Source organism: Lissotriton vulgaris, chromosome 1_1 (genome assembly GCF_964263255.1).
Source record: "Lissotriton vulgaris chromosome 1_1, aLisVul1.2, whole genome shotgun sequence".
NCBI lineage: Eukaryota > Metazoa > Chordata > Amphibia > Caudata > Salamandridae > Lissotriton > Lissotriton vulgaris.
Window position 1 is genome coordinate 1,483,651,527 of NC_141685.1, and position 20,158 is coordinate 1,483,671,684.

At 41.1% G+C, this 20,158-nt stretch overlaps 1 protein-coding gene across 1 annotated transcript in view; it reads left to right on the top strand.

Moving 5' to 3' along the window:
* Positions 1-20,158, top strand: part of FBXL13 (F-box and leucine rich repeat protein 13) — a 1,406,730-nt gene that overhangs the window by 975,652 nt on the left and 410,920 nt on the right. Inside the window, exons 14-15 of the mRNA XM_086967348.1 lie at positions 973-1,093; positions 1,177-1,339. Coding sequence (XP_086823474.1) covers positions 973-1,093; positions 1,177-1,339 — 284 coding nt within the window. The remainder of the gene's footprint in view (positions 1-972; positions 1,094-1,176; positions 1,340-20,158) is intronic.

Sequence of the window (20,158 nt, forward strand, 5' to 3'; positions counted from 1 at the left end):
CCCGTTCTGATCTGGGTGGTTCAGTATCTGGATTACAGGCAGCTACCTGTTTTCATTTATGCAAATCAGAATTTTGTAAATCTGATATAATAGTGATAACAGCCTGTATGAACAACACTTGCACATCTTCACTGCACTATTTATCACTACTTTGAAGACGTTGCATGCCGGTTTCTTCCTCTGATATTTACAATCTAACAAGCGGCCGAAAAGGTATTTTATTGCAATGCAATAGGTCTCGCATTTGCTAGAGTTTAAGCTATTAGTATTTTAAATAACAATGCCTTTTATTTAGGTTTTAAAATACAATGCATAAGTAAAAGACATTGTCATGTACAATGCCAATAGCTCAAACTTGCATGAATGCGAGACCTATTGCATTGCAAATGCTTGTTTCAAGCCTTGCTGCTCAAAGCCATAGCTGCTTAGGGTTGAGTTTATTAATGTTATTTAAACGAGCCTTATTGGGCACAAGACCGCTTTTGTGAGTGTATTCCATGGTAAGGCTGCATAGCCATTCCATATAATACATCCCACATGTTCTTAGGAATAAATAATGATCAACCATGTTTCATACTGTGAAATCATGCCCTCTTGACCAGTTCTTCCGTCATCCAGCCATATGGTACATAGCACACTTCTGTTATTCAAAGTGAAAGTCAGGTTCAAAAGTATCCTAACCTCCAACATTTTTTGTGGAATTTTCATCTGCATAGGGCAAAGGAGTGGAGGTCAGAGGTCCCTGCGTTTAATTGTTAACATTATCTGACAGAAAATTGATTGTAGATATGTCCCAGCTGAGATTTTAACCTAACATAACTTGAAAACAATGTCTGGTGAGCCAAACATATTCCTCTCTCCTCGTGCCAAAAACTAAAGTATAAAAAAAGATGTGTAGTTCTTGGATTCTAATGAAACAATTGTTATTTTTATTAAATGTAGAATAACAGTTTTTTTGTTTGTTTTTTCAAGGCTTTAATTGAGAAATGCCAGCACATTGTATCCATATCACTTCTTGGCTCCCCGCACCTTTCTGATGCTGCATTTAAAGCAATTTTCCAAAGCCGGAAGCTTTCCAAAATCAGAATTGAAGGTTGGCGTCCTCATGTTGAAGTTTTTTACAGTCAGCAGTTATTGTGCCTTTGTGGAATTTGTGACTTTTATTTATTTCAACAGGTAATAGTCGGATTACAGATGCAAGTTTCAAATTGCTCAGCAAACACTGCTCGAATCTTAGTCACATGTACATGGCTGACTGCCAGAAGATAACAGACAACAGTCTAAAAGCAATGTCTTCTTTGAAGAACATTTTTGTACTTAATGTTGCGGACTGTGTAAGGTAATTGATCGTTATCTGTTTACCACTGACTTTTTCTCTTCGATATTCTGAAAAAATCCTAGAATTGTTAGACTGTGGTGCAAAGCAGCAAGTTAAGATTAAACAGTGCGCTTTGTTAATACATTGATTCCAATATCTACATATTATTCCAGTTTATTGTCCAGGTAGGAGTGCATATGTGTGGATGAAGAATTTTTTGAAGTTTGAAAGATCTGCGTTTTAAATATAGCATTTTTCTGTTGTGTTTCTATTGAATGCACTTTATATTTAACATGTAGACCAGCAGGATTGTGTCCATTGCCATTTTGATTTTGATATCCGTTCCTATTTTTAATGCTGGGACATTCATTTTAATAACCCAGTGGCAGAAGTACAGTAGTGGGTGCCTGGCTAAACAATGTTAAATATATTTGTCCTTGGTTTTTTTTTTGTAGCATTAAGTTTCACTTTCTTTTGGCTTGGTTGCTCCCGGATCTCTTTTCAAAGTAATGAGTTGCTTCAGATCCTTTAATGATGTGTTTATTTCACTTTCTCTCTTCCACTAAACCTTGTAAATCATTTTGCTTGTTTTAGGTCTTAAATTGCTGTTTTAGATTCTTTGTTTTCTGGCCTCTGCTCTATGAAGCTACCCAACCATGCTTGAGCCATATATTTTCCTTTTTAGATCTATAAACACTCACAAGTTGATTTATGTTTTCCAAAAATCCAAACCCATTAACAGGATCCTTTGATACGATCAACTGACTCATTCAGTGTTTAAACTGTTGCTAATACCACTACCCTAATCTTTGCGTGTAGTTTGATGTACTTATTCACATATCCTATAAAGCACTCTGATACCTTTGGGTCTACCTAGCGTTATATAAAACTCAATAATAATAATAATAAATTATATAGAGGAATGCTTTGCTCAGTGATACCAGCCCTTATTCTAAATAAATGAAATATATGAATTACTGACAGAATATCGACTTTAAAAATATCGACGTCAAAAATATCAGAGGCGGAATATCAATGTCAAGAATATCGAAGTCATATCTAAATTAAGGTAAGTACAAAAATATCTGAAAAATATTGTTGGCAAAAATATTGTTATTAAAAATATAGTTTTTTTAAAAAAAGTTTAAAAATGATGTAAAATAAAATAAATAATACATATAATTAAAATAAGCATGGTTAAAAATATGTTTAAATTATAAGTAAAATATATATAATGTAAAAAGAAATTAAACCTACATATACAATATAATATATATACTTACTTAAAAATATTTACAATTAATTATTATAACAACTTATCAATTGTTAAAAAACATTTTATAAATTATAAATACATACATACACATACAGCAATGATATGAATACAAATATCAAAACTGTATATAGCAAATAAAAAAAATCAATACATTATACAGTATATTAAATAAAACAGTAAATATTGGATAGCGTAGGGGTAAAAATTACTATTCCAACTCCAGGGAGTGCAACAATAGGGAAAGTGTTGGATAGTGTAGGGGTAAAAATTACTATTCCAACTCCAGGGAGTGCAACAGTTGGGAAAGTGTTGGCTAGCGTAGGGGTTAAAATTACTATTCCAACTCCAGAGGGTGCAACAGTAGGGAAACATTTGGATAGCGTAGGGGTTAAAATTACTATTCCAACTCCAGAGAGTCCAACAGTAGGGAAAGTGTTGGATAGCGTAGGGGTAAAAATTACTATTCCAACTCCAGAGAGTGCAACAGTAGAGAAAGTGTTGGATAGCGTAGGGCTGAAAACTACTATTCCAACTCCAGAGAGTGTAACAGTAGGGAAAGTGTTGGATAGCGTAGGGGTAAAAATTACCATTCAAACTCCACATAGTGCAACAGTAGGAAAAGTGTTAGATAGTGTAGGGGTTAAAATTACTATTCCAACTTCAGAGGGTGCAACAGTAGGGAAAGTGTTGGATAGCGTAGGGGTAAAAATTACAATTCCAACTCCAGAGGGTGCAACAGTAGGGAAAGTGTTGGATAGCGTAGGGGTTAAATTTACTATTACAACTCCAGAGGGTGCAACAGTAGGGAAACGTTTGGATAGCGTAGGGGTTAAAATTACTAATCCAACTTCAGAGAGTGCAACAGTTGGGAAAGTGTTGGCTAGTGTAGGGGTTAAAATTACTATTCCAACTCCAGAGGGTGCAACAGTAGGGAAACTTTCGGATAGCGTAGGGGTTAAAATTACTATTCCAACTCCAGAGAGTGCAACAGTAGGGAAAGTGTTGGATAGCATAGGGGTAAAAATTACTATTCCAACTCCAGAGAGTGCAACAGTAGAGAAAGTGTTGGATAGCATAGGGGTGAAAACTACTATTCCAACTCCAGAGGGTGCAACAGTAAGGAAAGTGTTGGATAGCAAAGGGGTAAAAATTACTATTCAAACTCCACGTAGTGCAACAGTAGGAAAAGTGTTAGATAGTGTAGGGGTTAAAATTACTATTCTAACTCCAGAGGGTGCAACAGTAGGGAAAGTGTTGGAAAGCGTAGGGGTAAAAATAACTATTCCAACTCCAGAGAGTGCAACAGTAGGGAAAGTGTTGGATAGCGTAGGGGTAAAAATTACTATTCCAACTCCAGAGAGTGCATCAGTAGGGAAAGTGTTTGATAGCGTAGGGGTTCTAAAATAACTTACTAATAATTAAAAAAAAATTAAACTTTTATTATTAAATAACAATAAATTAATTAATAGCAATAAATAATTACTAAAAAATAATGAGCAATTATTAATTAATTAACAATTACATTGATGAGAAATACAATTAAATAATAATTACTAAAAATTAATTACCCCCCAAAAATATGTAATTTTCAATACCAAAAAACAATAATTATTAAAAAATATGTAGCAATGATTAATTAACAATAAATTATGGATAAATATGAATACATTATAATTAATCAAATTGAATTACCTATTTTTAAATAATGAACAATAAATTAATTCCCCCCAAATTATTAATTAATAAACGTTATTACTAATAATAATTAATTAACAATACATTAATTATCAATACTCAACACTAAAATAAATAATTACTTAATTACAATTAAATTACTTCCCACCCTATTGCCATATAACCTCACAACACACTCCAATAATACATTAATACACTTAATATAATTACCAATTAATCAGTGAATAAAAATGTATTACCAATTAATATAAGTTAATTACAAATTAATAATTATTTAACGTAAAATCAATGATCAATACCAATAACTAAAAATAAATAATTACTTAATTCCAATTAAATTACTTCCCACCCTATCCCCCTATAAACCCACAACCCGCTACAGAACTAAAACACATAATTTATTTCAAAATAATCACTAATTCCTAATTTTTTTTTAATTAATTCACTATAATTAAATTACTTCCCACCCTAATCCCCTATAATCCCACAACCCGCTATGGTACTAAAAAGCATAATTTACTTAAAAAAATATTACTAACTTCAAACAATGTAATACATATATTCTAAAACTAGTACAATAATTAACAAAAAATATAAACACAAACATATAAAATACATTATATAATACATAAAACTAATATTAATATCGATATTAGTAACATCAATATTTTTGCTATCGATATTACTAACTTTGATATTAACAAAAACAATATTTCTTATCTTCTGGTTGATATTCTGGTCGTTGATATTCTTGATTTCGATATTGTGTCCCTCCGATATTTCCAACTCAATATTCTTGTAGGTCGAAATAAAAAACTCGATATTTAGACTGTTTACCTCATAATATAGATGAACAACATTTCGTAAGTAACACCATCACATAAACTGAATTATTTAAAAAAGTGCTGGATGGAATGCTTGAACTAATCTTAACCAGGACAGCATCCCAGTCCATCGTCATTTTACGCACAATGCCATCTCGGTTTGGACCCAGCCATATGTTAATCAGTCTTTACCCTGCTCCAGTAGAAACAATCAAGTCCAAAGTGCCAGGCCAGGTTCTCCCTGAACTGGAACACATGAAACCCAAGACCAGCTTCGTTCCAGTGCCACAGTGTGAACGGGACCCTCATCTGGGCATACTCGTCCCACTTATGGCATTGCATTAAAGTACCCAAAAAAGTGAAGGTTTCAATGCTTGAATTAATCTCAGCCACTGGTAATTACTTCAGCATGTATCCCAGTGCATAGTTATTTTGCACACCATGCCACCTCAGTTTGGACCCAGCCATATGCACATCAATCTTGACCCTTCTCCAATAGGAATAGTTCACCCCAAGCTGCCAGGTCAGGTCCTCCCTGCACTGGAACACAAACAATCCAAGACTGATTTCGCCCTTTTTAGGGTCCACCAGTTGGTATAGCTTAGTTTCAGTGGCAGGTCAGGTACACATGTGGTTCATGTCCATAATTCCTCATTACCAACTTTACCAATCTGCCCAATTTTTACTCTAAACACTTAGAACAGACTTAAAAGTATCTAATTCAAGCATTTTATTTCCCACATTTTTCCTTGAATACAGACTCTCCAGGTTTTCTGTCTGTTGTTTTGGAGTAGGTTTTAGTTCCACAGCGGATACCCACATGTATAAAAAGAATCACACTGTGAGAAAGTGCACATGCCAACATCTGATAAAAACATTTTTATTTAAATGAAACAAAATACTATGATGATCAATTAAAGTACAGGGTGTGTCTGATTAACAAGCTATTGCAGAGTAGTGGTGGTTGTTCTTCGGATGTGCGGGACGGTGGCGAGTGAGAGGTCGGTGGAGCGTAGCTGGCGGTTCGGGATGTAGCAGGAGAGCCGTCTGTTGAGGTAGGCTGGGACGGTCTTGTGGAGTGCCTTGTGTGCGTATGTGAGGATCTTGAAGGATATCCTCTTGTTGACGGGGAGCCAGTGCAGGTTTCTCAGGTGAGGGGTGATGTGGCTGTGGCGTGGTACATCGAGGATCAGTCATGCCGTGGTTTTTTGGATGCGTTGTAGTAGTTTGATGTGCTTGGTCGGGGCTCCCGCGTAGAGGGCGTTTCCGTAGTCGAGTCTGCAAGTGTGATGGAATTGCTAAGGAGTGTCTTAATACTAGTAGCTTGGGATCCCAAACCAAATTAGCCAGAAAAGTTTGATTAAACTTCCCCATAATTGAATCCCAATACAGTTTAACTGACGACAAAGATGCTTACTCCCTCCGCCTACTGAGCCATACATCAAAAACATTTTGCGCCTTGTCTAACCTTCATAGTATAAAGGCAATAAGGCATAAGATAAAGATCTTTTATAAACTTAAAATGAAAAGATTTTCCTCTTGAAACATTCAAAACATGGTTTCCCAGCAGATTAGTATGCCTAATATCATCTGATGTTATCGCCACCCTGAACCTAGTCCTTTTAAATTAGATTGTGAGGATTATACCAAGACGAGGAGAAATATGGTCACCCCAAGGAAAATACTCTGTTAATAAGTGTCCAAGGGACCGACTCCATACCAAGAATCATGACTAATCTAGACATGAATGCAGCCAGGTAGTAAACCTGAAGGTCGGGTAGGGAGAACCCCCCACTCTCCCATGGCAGTTGAAGGAGGTGTATCTTGGATCTATGTTTACTATAACTCCTCTTGCTTGGCCAGCAAATCATTAACAACCATAGAGTCACGCATTATGGCCATAGGCAATACACAGAGTTAATTAGATGTTTCCCCAAGTAATAGTCACGATAAGTCATCGGCCATTAGGATCCAGATTATGTCCCACCATGGGCCAGCTCCTGTCCTGCATCAGGAGAGCCACCCACCTCTGAGTGGAAGTGAAACAAGCGGCACCATGCCCCCATTAACCCAGAACCTCCAATAGCACAGTTTGCCACTTGGGGGCATATGTATCAAAAAAGACTTTTGCGATTCTCAAATTGCGATTTTTAGAGAATCGCAATTAGAGAATCGCAAAATGCAATGTATGTAGGATTAGCTAAATATCTTGCGAATCCAACATATTCCTTATTTGCCAATCGCAAATTGACATTTGCAAATAAGGAATACCTTCCCATTCATTCCTATGGGCTAGGAGGCCCATAGAAATTAATGGGAAGACATTCTCAATTTGCGATTACCAATTAGAAAATCGCAAATTGAGAATGCAATTTCAAGGGTGCCAAAAGGACACCCTGTTGCACCCCTGAAATATGTGTGTGTGTGTACATGTGGCACACATACATGCCCTAAGGGGCACACATACATGCCCTAAGGGCATGTATGTGTGCCACATGGCACTTTGAAAAATGCACAAAAGTGCATTTTACAAAGAAATCGCAAATTACCTCCAACTTGAAGTTGGTGATAATTTGCGATTCCTTAAAGCAAATCGCAATTTTTCTGTGCTTCCTACATTACATTTAAGGAATCGCAAATTGCGATTCCTTAAATGCAATCGCAAAATAGAGAATTGCAAATTTCTCTAATTTGCGATGCCCTTTTGGGATGATACATCCCAAAAGGCCTTTTCCTGTTTGCAAACAGGCCGATTCTGAGAATGGGCCCGTTTGCGAATGGGTAAAGGGCTTGATACAAATGCCCCTTGGTGAGGTGAATCTCCTGTAGGCAGACAATATAAATAAATAAATAAAACAGTTCCTTCTTAATTGAACTATGCTTATGGGGCAGTTTATTCCCATTTACATTGGAAGAAAGAATATGTATGTGCAGGTCCTGACAATTAGTATTGTTTGCCATTATCAGAGTTGCTCCGAGGTCAGACACATCCAAAACTGAACCAAGGCGACAGCCCCCCCTCTGCAGATGACCTCTGTATGTTATAGCATACTAGTTTTCTCCAACCTTTCCGGTTTTCCATAAGACCCCTGCCAGCATCTACTCCTTGCTTTAATATAACCACCTATACAGACATAATACACTGACCCCACAACCCCTGAGAAACACTTCCCACACTGCCCCTACTCAAGTCCCCACCAAACTAAGGCCCCATACAAGGGCCGCCCCCACCCCACGCACTGGAGCCCCAAAAAATATGCGACCCTGGAAGCTACTTAGGAGAGCCAACCCCCAAGAGGGAATTATAACTTTCAAAGCATTAAAGCAAAAATAAATTTTGCCCTTGTACTTAATCCGCAATGTGACCAGTTCCATTAATGAACCTGTAGCCCCAAGTTTTTGAAGAACAGGAATATATTCTCAGAGCTGCCACTGTCTGGCCACTGTCTCATGGCAGAAATCCGAGCAGATGACCTATGTCTTAAGATGCATCGTCTTTAGGGTAAGAGAGTCCTTGAAAAACTCTTCCGTGTGCTGCAGTAAGTAGTTGTAGATGGTTGATATAGTGGGGAGTCAAACTCATTCACAACTGTGGAGGGCTCCATATATGTTGCCGCTGCCTCGCACTCAGCAGCTGGTATTGCCTGGGCACTCGCTTGTGACGTTGAAGAGGCGACCAACTCCAGAGGTGGGGAGATGTATTTGTGGGGGTGAGCTCTGTACCATCAGGGTCCCAAAGGTCATCCTCAGACATCGGTATAGGGTAAGTGTCCCCACAGCAAAGGCTACTGTTACCAGTTCTTCTGTTTGGGGGGTTGTGATAGAGCCAGATGGCCCCTTCGATCCACTGATGTTCAGCCCAAGGCTGCTCTCTATCCTTGACAGAAAGCCAATCCTTAAGCCATCGCAGTGGCACCACCGCCTCATGTTCTTCCGATTCACAATCAGATAGACTTTCAGGATCTGACAATGAGAAGAAAGCCTCAGGAGGTTCCTGTGGAGAAGAGACCTGGGGCAGTGATTGTTGCTCAACTGCGACTTTCTTGAGATCGCCTGTTACCCCAGTGTCCACTAGGCTCTCGACAACCCTTAACCCGTTGGCTGCTTCCGCTTTTTTGCGGCAGTGCGGCTGTTTTAAAAAACAGGCGCGGTCGCGTCGGCCATTGGCAGATGACAGCACCAGCGAAGTAGTGCTGCCGTCGGCCAATGGCCGACGGCAGCAGCCAACGGGTTAAGGAGAACGATAACAAACACTTGACTCCTGGTACCCAGTTTATGGCCTGTTAGGAAGCATTAGAGTACTATCGACCATACTAATAGCCTTACTATCCCAATTGCCGGGTTGCCTGACAAAGCCCTCGCAGTTTTACTGGTGGTTGGGGGAGATCTCATTAAAGTTGCACTTCTTGCTTGGATGTCTTATCTTGCTTGACAGGTCTGCTGGGATTTTTCATATGACACTTGGAGTGTGCTTCAAAGAGACACCCACCCCGTCACAGGCTGACACCAATCATAGTGGTCATTATAGATAATTGGGTAGCCCTTCAAGTCAAGCCAGACCTGGGCGCAATACGGGAATGAAAACAATTTAAGAAACTCACAGTTTCTGTTGCATAGAAAATGTATACAACTCGGTTATCGAATAACCTCCAAGAGATATTGCTGCATGTACAAAATACCTACTTGTGCAATGAGGGATTCTCTTGCCAGCATCTCGAGGGAGCGGCAGCGTGAGACTGAGACTGAGACGCTTAAGCCTCCGGACTAAGGAAAGGGGCTGTTTTTCTGATTTTTGGAGAATATACATCTGGTGATGTAAATCAGCACACCAGAACATTCGTACCTTGGTGATCTTGAGCCAGTTGGCAAATATATGAAATCCTACCTGTGTAGCCAGACCTGGCTCCAGGTGTAGGTTGCAAACACACAGTCCTGATAAAGACTCGCTGCAAAGGTTTGAATCCCTCATTGCTCAGTCGAGTTGAAGCGTCGACGCATTCCTATTGGTCAAGACCTGTACCTTCATCGTGGCCTACCATTGGAAACTGCATTGAATGCAAACTGAAATTTACAGAATACTTGTAAATCGTATATGGACAGGCTTGCGTTAACTGATCTTTGTTATCAGTATTTGTAAAATATCGAAGTGACTCTCTTTTTACTCTTTGATTCACACTTTCACTACCCAACACCACTATCCTCTCATCCTTTCAACTCTCCTTTTGCGCGCAACCTATGGTCATTGCTAAAATAATTTTGATTTGTTCTAAAATAAATATCTTGTAATTGATTACAGAATTTGGCACTTGTTTCTTGTGTGGTCTATTAACTGGTGTAGATGCATAAGTAGGTATTTTGTACATGCAGCAATATCTCTTGGAGGTTATTCAATAACGAGTTGTATAAATTTTTTATGCAACTGAAACTGTGAGTTTCTTAAATTGTTGGTAACGGACCACTGTTTTCATTCCACCAATCATAGTGGAACTCTCTTTGACATTACAGTATCACAGCTTCTTTGAAAGGTATGTTTGGTTATCATATAACATCTGAGATGCACTTTAAAAGAGGGAAACATAATTTCAAAACACTTTGGGGTCGATTCCGATTCGGGAAAAACACTCCGAATAGCCGTTCGGAGCGTTTTTCCCGTACGAATCATACCCTGCAACGTCCCCCGTACTTATGACGAAGTAGGATTCGTACCAGAAGCTGGACTCCGTACGAATCGTACAGAGACCGTACGAATCAAATCCCCGTACAAATCTCCCTCGGAACCTGCTGTATGCGATATCTGTACAGTACGCGGCTGCTTTTTCCGACCCGGCAAGTACGATTCGTGTCGGGTACGCGCCGTACGACCACGACCCTTTTTCTACGGGAGCTGAAAACAGCCGTAAAAGCCCCGAAACAGGTACGGAACTCCCCCCCCCGGTACCGTGCGTACACCCCATGATTGCAGGGGTACGGTGCGTACCCCAGCGATCATGGGGTGCACGCACCGTACCCCACGATCTTGGGGTATACGCACCGTACCCCATGTTCGCTGGACATACAGTGCGTACACCCTGCGATCGCGGGGTACGGTGCGTACACCCCATTATCGCAGGCGTACTGTGCGTAAGTGATTGTGTGCTTTACCGTACGAATCGCCCTTACCTGACATAGACCGTACAAATTGCATCCTCATACCCCGGTCCGGATCGTACTCGTCGGGTCATACGCAATGTGTACGAGTCGTACGGTTCACTGTTTCAGCCTTGCAATACGTACGGATCGCGATGATTCGGACAGATTGACGGAATATGGATCGTACTACGCGACTCGGACGGACGGGTACGAATGGTACGGCGATGGCTCCGGATGAAAATCGTACAGACTTTTTTTCCAGGATCGGAATCGGCCCCTTTGTGTCTGTGCACTGTCTGCTTGCTGAAATCTTAGATTTGATTTTACCAGAATTCTGTCTCTGAGTTTGTTGGGGGTACAGAGACTGCCTAAAACCTGCTTTTAGTGTTAGATGTGGAAGGATACCAGGATTACCACAGTACACTCTACACAAACACCCCGTATCCCTCAGAGCCCAAGGTTAGTTTGGTCTAAAACCTCAGTCCTATTGAAAATGCCAAAAATGGGTAGGGGTAGCCATGGAAACCTTTACTCCATTGGTTAAGGTGTCCCCAGGGGTAATTTCCACCCATTAGCTCATGCCACATATAAATATGGCACCTCCAGGTGCCCACTTGAGATCATTCCTCGACCTGAGGAAGATATGAAGAGGACTGAATCTGCTATCTGCAACCTAAGAAGAGCTCTGTCGGACTGTACCTGCTTGCTCTTGTACCCAGGACAAAGAATTGGACTCCAAGGGTCATAAGCTGACCTCCTATTAAGGATTCAAGGACATAAAGAGCTACAAGAGACCTTTTTCTGTAACAGTCCAGCTGACCGTTGGGAACTGGACTTGAATTGGACTCTACTGTTGGTCTTTGCCTGCTACCCTATGAGTCTCAAGTGCTTCCCCTGTGGTCCTGTGGACTTTTGAAGTGTAATCCTTTGGTGGATTGGGACCTAAAGGACTAAAGTCAGAAGGTAAAACATTTGACCAGGACGAACCTGGTTAGTGTCTTTCACTTACACTCAAACACGGTCAGCTTCAAATTGTGCCTGCTTTTCTAAAATGGCTTATGACTATCATTGGCACTTTGTGCTTCTTGGTGCTATTTTTACTACAACTTAAAAAAAAATTCCCCAGTTTTCCTGATTAGAATGTTTCATCTCGATATCATTTTGTTTATTAAATTGTTCTCTATTTTTCTAATTCATTGCAAGATTTTTATTGTTCTGTATGTTGTCTTTGTCACTGTTTCAATACTGGGTAAATACATCACACATGGCCTCTAAGTTAAACCTGTCTGCTCTGTGCCGTAGTTACCAGGGGGCTGAGCTCAGGTTTATTTAGTGACTTTATTGGTTCACCCTGACAATGATTGAAAGTGACTTTTTTCTTTTAAAACTCTTTTTAATTTTATTATTCACAGTACAGGACAGTATATGAGCAAGGCTCCAGTTATCATAACAAATTTATAACAATTACAACATGCACATGGTCAGTCAACTTCAGATAATCGCAAGGGTTATAAATACTTGAGGTTGCTTATTAGTGTGTGATTATTAATTGAGGTGGGTACTTACCCTCCCCCCACAGCTAATAACCTGAATCCTTCCACACATACTTTAATCTGAGCATTTTGAATCTCTAAATTAATTTGACCTACATGTCTGATTTAATTGTTATTCGATATCTTGGAAAATTCTGACTCCTAAGTATATTTCTGAGGACCGTTAGATATTATTATTTTTCGGACATGCCTGAAATCCAATTTTATTGTGTGGAGAGGGTATGAGTCAAAGTAATTATCTAAGTTGAAGTCTACATTTTATTGGTTTCTCAGGAATGATTTGTCAGAAAGCATTAACCTTGTACTCTGAATCAAGTGGAGTGAGGCACTTATTTTTTTCAAAAGATACTTTATTGGTTTTTGTCATTATGTAGTCTGAACCAATAGCTTAAAAAATATATTTACAAATAGCATAAATCTAACGTTATCCATTTTTGTGATATTATGTTACATATCTATGTTAAAGTCACTTGTGTATTACATTGGGGCGTAGGGGCGTAGCCCCACTAAGCCTGGACGCAACGCTAAAATATTTTTGTGAATGCAGCACAAATGAAATTGAAATATATATAAGTGCCGCAGCGCTTCAATCCGGGACACACCCGATTGAATTGGAGAGTGTGCGCAGGGGCAGGGGGTGGGGCGGGCTGGTCTGCTGCGCAGCTTGAGTGACAGCAGGAGGCCAGCAGCACTGCGCATGCAATTGTTTGCTTGCACCTAACCCGAGCTTGCGCGTTGGTAACCTGAATAATAGAGGGACCGGGGGAGGTGCTGCTTTAGACGGGCCGCAGCATCCCCCGGGGTTTCAAATGCGCCAGGGCGAGTAGTTAGTGTGCCCCCCTAGCCAATCCTGGCGCTGCATGCAGCATCAGGATTGGCTGGTCCCACCGGCAGAAGGGCAGACAATCCATCATTGGATGCCGCGCGTGGGTGGTGGCAGCCGCACTGCATATGGCCAATCACTGTGTGACTTCATGTGAAGTCATGCATCATTTGGCCATTTCGGGACGCGTGCGCTGCTGGAGGGGTGTGTCGTTCCAATCTCGTGCGCAGGCAGCAGGCAGCAGTCAGCAGACCGACTTCAGCCGCTGGTGTGTAGGTGACGTGACGGCTCTCATCTTGTGATCCAGATCCGATCCATCCTGCTGCTGCTGTGAAAAAGTAAGAGTGAGTGAATCTGGAAAAAAATCCTCGGTAGTCGTGTGAGTAATTAATCATGTCAGAACTCAGAAGCTCCAATCACAGTCTCATACATACACCAGCAGCAGAGTCAGGGGCACCGCACCGCCCTTCAATTCACCTGCTGTAAGTAACATGGGCGTGGGATTGAGGGCTGCAGAGGATCCTCAATGTTATCGCTGCCTGCACATCCATCCACTCTCTTCAGCGCCACTGCGCTACTCCGGACCGGGCCTGATCTCACAGTCACCAGGGAACTTCAGTCTTGGTTCCCTTTCACTTTCATGCGCCATGGGATTAGCGCAAGCAGAAGGGAGGGACAGCCTAGGCCTGAGGTGACCCTTGTGCTGTCAGCTGGCTTTTCATTCGTACATCTTGCCCGGCCAGGGGGCCTAGGACTGATTGACATCCGTGCCCCCCATCCGATGGCGGGCATTGTAAGCACACTGCAGCACAGGCCTACCTTCACGCAGATGCCCTCCGTGCTCCCTTAAGGTCCGCGGCACTGCAGGGCAGCCAGGCCCGATTAATAATGGCGCCAAGTTTGAACTGGAGTCTGTACCTGGTACGCGCCGCAACACAAACATGCTGCTACATACAGTAAAACACGAAACACCATCACACACACACACACACACAATGAGGAGATAAAGGTTGCACAGCACCACTTTGGCAATCGGCACATGTACCGGCTCCGTAAAAGCGAGGAACTTAGGAAGTGTTTAGTTTCAAGTTTTTATTATTATGTTTTGGCTCTCATTGAGGGCCACATAAAAGACATACCACCAATACAAGTAATAATACATCAAACACTATATTTCATCTATATACAATATTTCTAGTACATATGTCGATCAAGTCCAAAGAAAAAATCATTCATTAAAGTAAGCACAAAGAAAAGCTGGCACAATAAATAAATAACATCAATAAATATCTAAAAAACTTTTGAAGAATTTAAAAATGAAGAAGCAGAACACTTCATTTGGAGGGCAGTATAAAGATTGCATAAAAATATTTAGAGTAGATATACCTAAGCGGAGACAGATAGGTTTTAGCCATTTAAGGCGCAAAGTACGAAGTGCTGGGCAGATCAACAGAACGTGCATACGGTCCTGTATACTAGTATTACAAAAATTGCACATATTAGATGAACCGTGCCATTTAGAGAGAAGTACATTTAGTGGCAATAGATCGTACCGAAGAAGGAACCAGAATCTTCTGATGCCATGGGGTAAGTTCCATAAAACATAATTTACTGCTTTTTTGGCAACATATGAGTTAAGGAGAAGATCACAACCCCCTTTTCCTTGTAATATGTTTTTATCGGTTAGAAAGCATAGTTCCCATGATGCCTGTTTTAGCAGGATTTTTAGTTGTACTAGAGAGTACTGGAACAAAGTACCTTCCTCCAACCTCAGAATAGTCACCGCTTTTCTGAAGTTCTTTACAAGTAATGAGAACTCTTTAAAGTTGCCTAATAATTCACTCTTCAGCAGTGCCCTCATTGTCCCCGGTTCCGCTCTGGCTAGAGAGGCCACCCATCGTACCAGGGCACAGAGCCCCTGTACCCAGCTACCCCTTAGCCCAAACTCAAGTCTGCATGCTGCTAAAGAGCAGTTAGTATTTAGGGATGCGAGGGATCTCAGAAGTTTCCCTTCGATTTTATTGCAGAAATCCCATAGTTTTATATCTATGAGTTCAATGCCGTAAATGAGGGTAGCGGGAATCTTAGCCTTATATACTTCAAGCAGAGAGGCAAAGTGTCTTTTGCCAGTTGCTGAGTAGAGTGTTTTAAGGCCATTGCCATGTGCTATAGCCTTTCGTGCACAGTATTCGATGTGCGGCCTCTCGCTCATGTTAGCCGCGATGATTTTCCCCAAAAAGGTGTAGGTTTTAACGACCTCCAATTTTTGACCACCGATTTGCCAGCCGAAGTTTTCCGAGCGGCACTTCCTTCTCCCCCCTATACACATAATTTTGCTTTTGGTGATGTTAATTTTCATAGAGTGGGAGACTGCGAAAGCATTAAGGGCTTGCAACCTATTTGCCAAACCTTTCGGTGTCAAGTCAAGGAGGAGAATGTCATCAGCGTACATCAAGCAAGAAACAGAAGCCCCCCCTATCACTGGAGCAATGCCCTCACAGGCCGCCACCACGGTAGGCAAATCCTGCGTGTATAGGGAGAACAAAAGGGGCGCTAGAAGACAGCCTTGCTTTAGACCATTAAGGGAAGAGATACGGTCCGAAAGACCTCTTTCCCCCCCCTGCAGCACCCTACACCATGTTTCCGTATGTAATGAGCGGACAAGCGCCAGCAAGTACGGGGGTACTCCAAGAGAGGATAATTTTCTCCACAGCGTTCCACGATCTACTCTGTCGAACGCTGTGGAGAAATCAATGAAGGCTGCATAAACAAATCCCCGTCTTACTTTCGTATACTTGTCAGCTATTACGTGCAGGGCGGTTAAATTATCTAACGTGCCATGTTCCTTACGGAATCCCGTTTGTTCGCGTGGTAAGATATTGTTCTCGTCGACCCAGTCGGAGAGTAGCCTTAAGAGACATTTTGCAAAAATCTTACCGACTGAGTCGAGGAGCGCAATCAGGCGGTAGTTACTAGGGACTTCCCTTGCACCCTTCTTGAAGATGGGTATCAGAATACTACCCCTCCAAGATGCTGGAACCCTTTTGGTCTCAAAACAGGATTTGAATAGAGGGTAGAGAATTTTACTCCAAAGTAAAGGCTCCTGCTTGAGAACAGTCATGGGGAGTTCATCCGGTCCCATTGCACCGGACGAACGCATATTTTTTATGGCCGATACTATTGTTTCTTCTGTGGGACAGATAATTTCACCATCAGAGGTTACATCAGGGAAGTTAGTGTCCTCTATAATACCATTCCCCCCATAGAGCTCCCAGATGTAGGAAGACCAGACATCTTCAGCAATAGGGATAGAGCAAGGGATTACTCTATTGCCACATTCCTTCCCAATTATTGACCAGAATTCGCGGATCTTGCCATGCACTACAGCTTCCCTTAGGTTAATCCATACTAGGTCTTCCTTCTCCTTTTTTATTGTCGCCTTCAATCTAACTCTCTTTCTTTTTAACCTAGATACTTCTTTTTCCCGTTCCCCGTTTCTGTTTAGAAACTGGGCGCGTACTAGTTTATTTATCTCTTTATTTAATGTTCTCAGAGCACTGGGCATATATACCCGCTTTAAAGGACACCTAGCTTTTTTAATATCTAGAATAATGTCCCGCATAAATTTTTCAAAACTGGATATTTCTAAACCATGCCAAGCATTCAGGTCTGCCATGGTTTTACACAAACTAATATGCACCCTAGCAATTGCAGATGGATTCCAGTAGCATCTACCAGAGGAAGTATGAAAGTCCGTAACTTCACCATTAAGAGACCATGATGCCGTACTAGGTGGTTTTAAAGAAATAGCCAGGATAAGTATATTATGATCACTCAGCATCGTAGGAACTAATATAAGATCCAAGATGCGCGGGAATATATCATAATCAGATATCGCATAATCAATTATAGAGGGCTTACCATGGGAATTATGCGTAAATTTTGCAGGTACATCGGAGGGGAATCTCCCATTTAGAATAAGCCCCTCGACTATCGATAATTCCTCAAGGAGAAGTTTCCCTCTTTTGCTAGTTGTGATTTTATCTGGGAAAACAGATTGTGGTATAAAAAACGCCTCTTCTTTTGCTCTATTTCTGAAAAGATTCATACTAGAGTTAGATATTTTGCAATTTAGGTCGCCTACTAATATGACTTGTGGGGCGGGAGTTCTATTTTTAATGAGGCCAATATATTGAAATACCTGCTTCAACACACGGTTAAAACACTCTCCGGGAGGAATATAAGCATTTATAATAACAACAGACGTCTTCATGGGAAGTGTGGGAAGGTTTGCTATAGATATAGCCTGGAAGAGGTTACTAGGGTCGATGTACTGAGCAAATTTCCAATTCACTTTGTTGGATAACAGGCAAGCGATTCCTCCTTTAGCATGGCCTTTCTTGGAAGCAACAGCCGGGACTTCCAACACAAAATAGTCATTTCTGACATCAAGTTTACTAGTGCACCAGGTTTCTTGGATACAAATTACGTTTGCACCCAACGTAAATAAAAACTCCAGTTTCTCTGGGCTATTGTGTATCCCGGCTGCGTTCCATGAAATAATTTTCAATTGGTTATTAAAGATGCTGAAATAATTTAGGATTGTCTGTGGATTTAGCTGCTAGAGCACTATGCAACCAGTTCCATCGATTAGAATCCTCTAACAAAGAGGAATTCTTGGTCAGTGGGAGTGGTTTTATCTGGGAGACTAAACGTTTCCCTTTTGCTACCCAGACCTTTAAGTCTTTAAAGGATGAACCGATCCCAGTTTGTTTATCATCTTTTTGGGGCATCCTATAAGACACATCTTTATAACCAAAGTTCATTATAGGAAGGACATCAATGCCTGTACATTGGAAGCACTCTGCCTGTTGCAAGACCAAATTTACAATTATTTTTGAGTAAAATTTCACCCTAATACTCGACACAGTTTTCCCCCCCAACAGAGAGACTAGCTCAATATCACTTGATTGGATGAGCTGTAACTTATCTATTTCACCAAAACGTTTTAGTAACCATGATCTGTTTAAAAGTAAATCATTATCAAATAGCGGCAAAAAGTCCAACACATTAGTGTCCACATAAGATAAAGCTTCTTTTTGCTCATGGAGAGCAATTGGCGGCTCCTGTCCCCCCACTATAATAGTGAAAGGAGAAGCCAGTGGGTTAAGACCCCCGGATTTCAGTTGATTAACATTCCCTGGATTCAATTCAGGGGGAGATTTTAAACCCACCCCAGCTTCTTGTATTGGGACCTCCCCAATCATAGGTAGAGAAATTACAGGGGTCTCAGGAGTATGGGAACTAAGACTCATTTCCAAGGCCACCTCTGCATTTGATGTAATAATTTCAATGGCACTACTTTCCCCATCACTCAGATGTAGAGAGTCTTGAAAAATGATTCGCCTCTGTCTTTTCTTCCTATGCTTTCGCACCGGTTTCCTTTTATTTCCTTTGTATTTTTTATGTTTTCCATTTTTTTCCCTTACTTCTGGGTTAACCTCGATAGTTGATTTTTTATTTTCCGCACAGAAGATAGGAAACAGATCTTGTGGTACCTGGCAGTCAAGTTTGGGCATACTTCCATCTTCCAACTCTAGATCCACCTTCATAGTGCACTTAGTTGCAGTAGTTTCGGTAGTTACAGGCAGACCTTTAACACTATTATCAGGATCTACCAAAGGTATTGGAGCTGGGACCTTCGAGTTTTCTGTACACACCTCAGTTTCCCCCTTTTTCAAGATAATGACTTGCGGGAGGAGTGGGGTGATCTTCTTCTCCGGTGCTTTTTGGACTAGGTGTTCCAAGATTTGTGTAACGGACTCCAAAATGCAGTCCGAGCTACCAACAAATTTCCCCAGGAGAAACAGAATAGAGGCTAACAGGTGTTCCAAGGCAATAAGGGATTCCGATACTGGTTTATCTACTGCCCCAACTGTAGGGCAACTGCCAGAAAGATTAAGAATTGGACTCCTAGAAGTACTCAATAAGTCAGACATTTCATGTTTGCCAACAGAGGGGGTACTACTGTAGAGATGGAGCCCAGATGGAGTCGCCCTTCCCGGGAGTTTATTAATTTTTGGAACGTCCGGGCTGTCAGGTTTCACATAGCGGCCACAAAGTTCAAGGTCAATAGAAAGTGGTAATGAAACCTGCCCATCCATACTGTTCAAAGAGGGCTCCAAGAGAGGGACGGGGTCATTAACTAAATCGCCTTTAGGCAAAGTTGCTGGAGGATCAATAGCCCCGCCCTCCTCAAAATGTACAATACTCGGAGAGTCAGTGGGTATCGTCTGTACTGGTTTAACAGTTATAGGCAGAGCGTTGCTATGTACAACATTAGTATAAGCCTCATGGTTTGTTTGGGCAATGTTATCATTTCCACCGGTCATTAGGAGTTTGTCCCCCGGTTTTTCCCATAGTTCAAATAACTGACATTGACCCTTTAGCAGCGGGTTACTCACTGATTTATTTCTCAGGGGATTAGATTTTGTTTTGGCACAGGTTCTTCCACCCACCATTCTGCCAGAACGGAGCTTT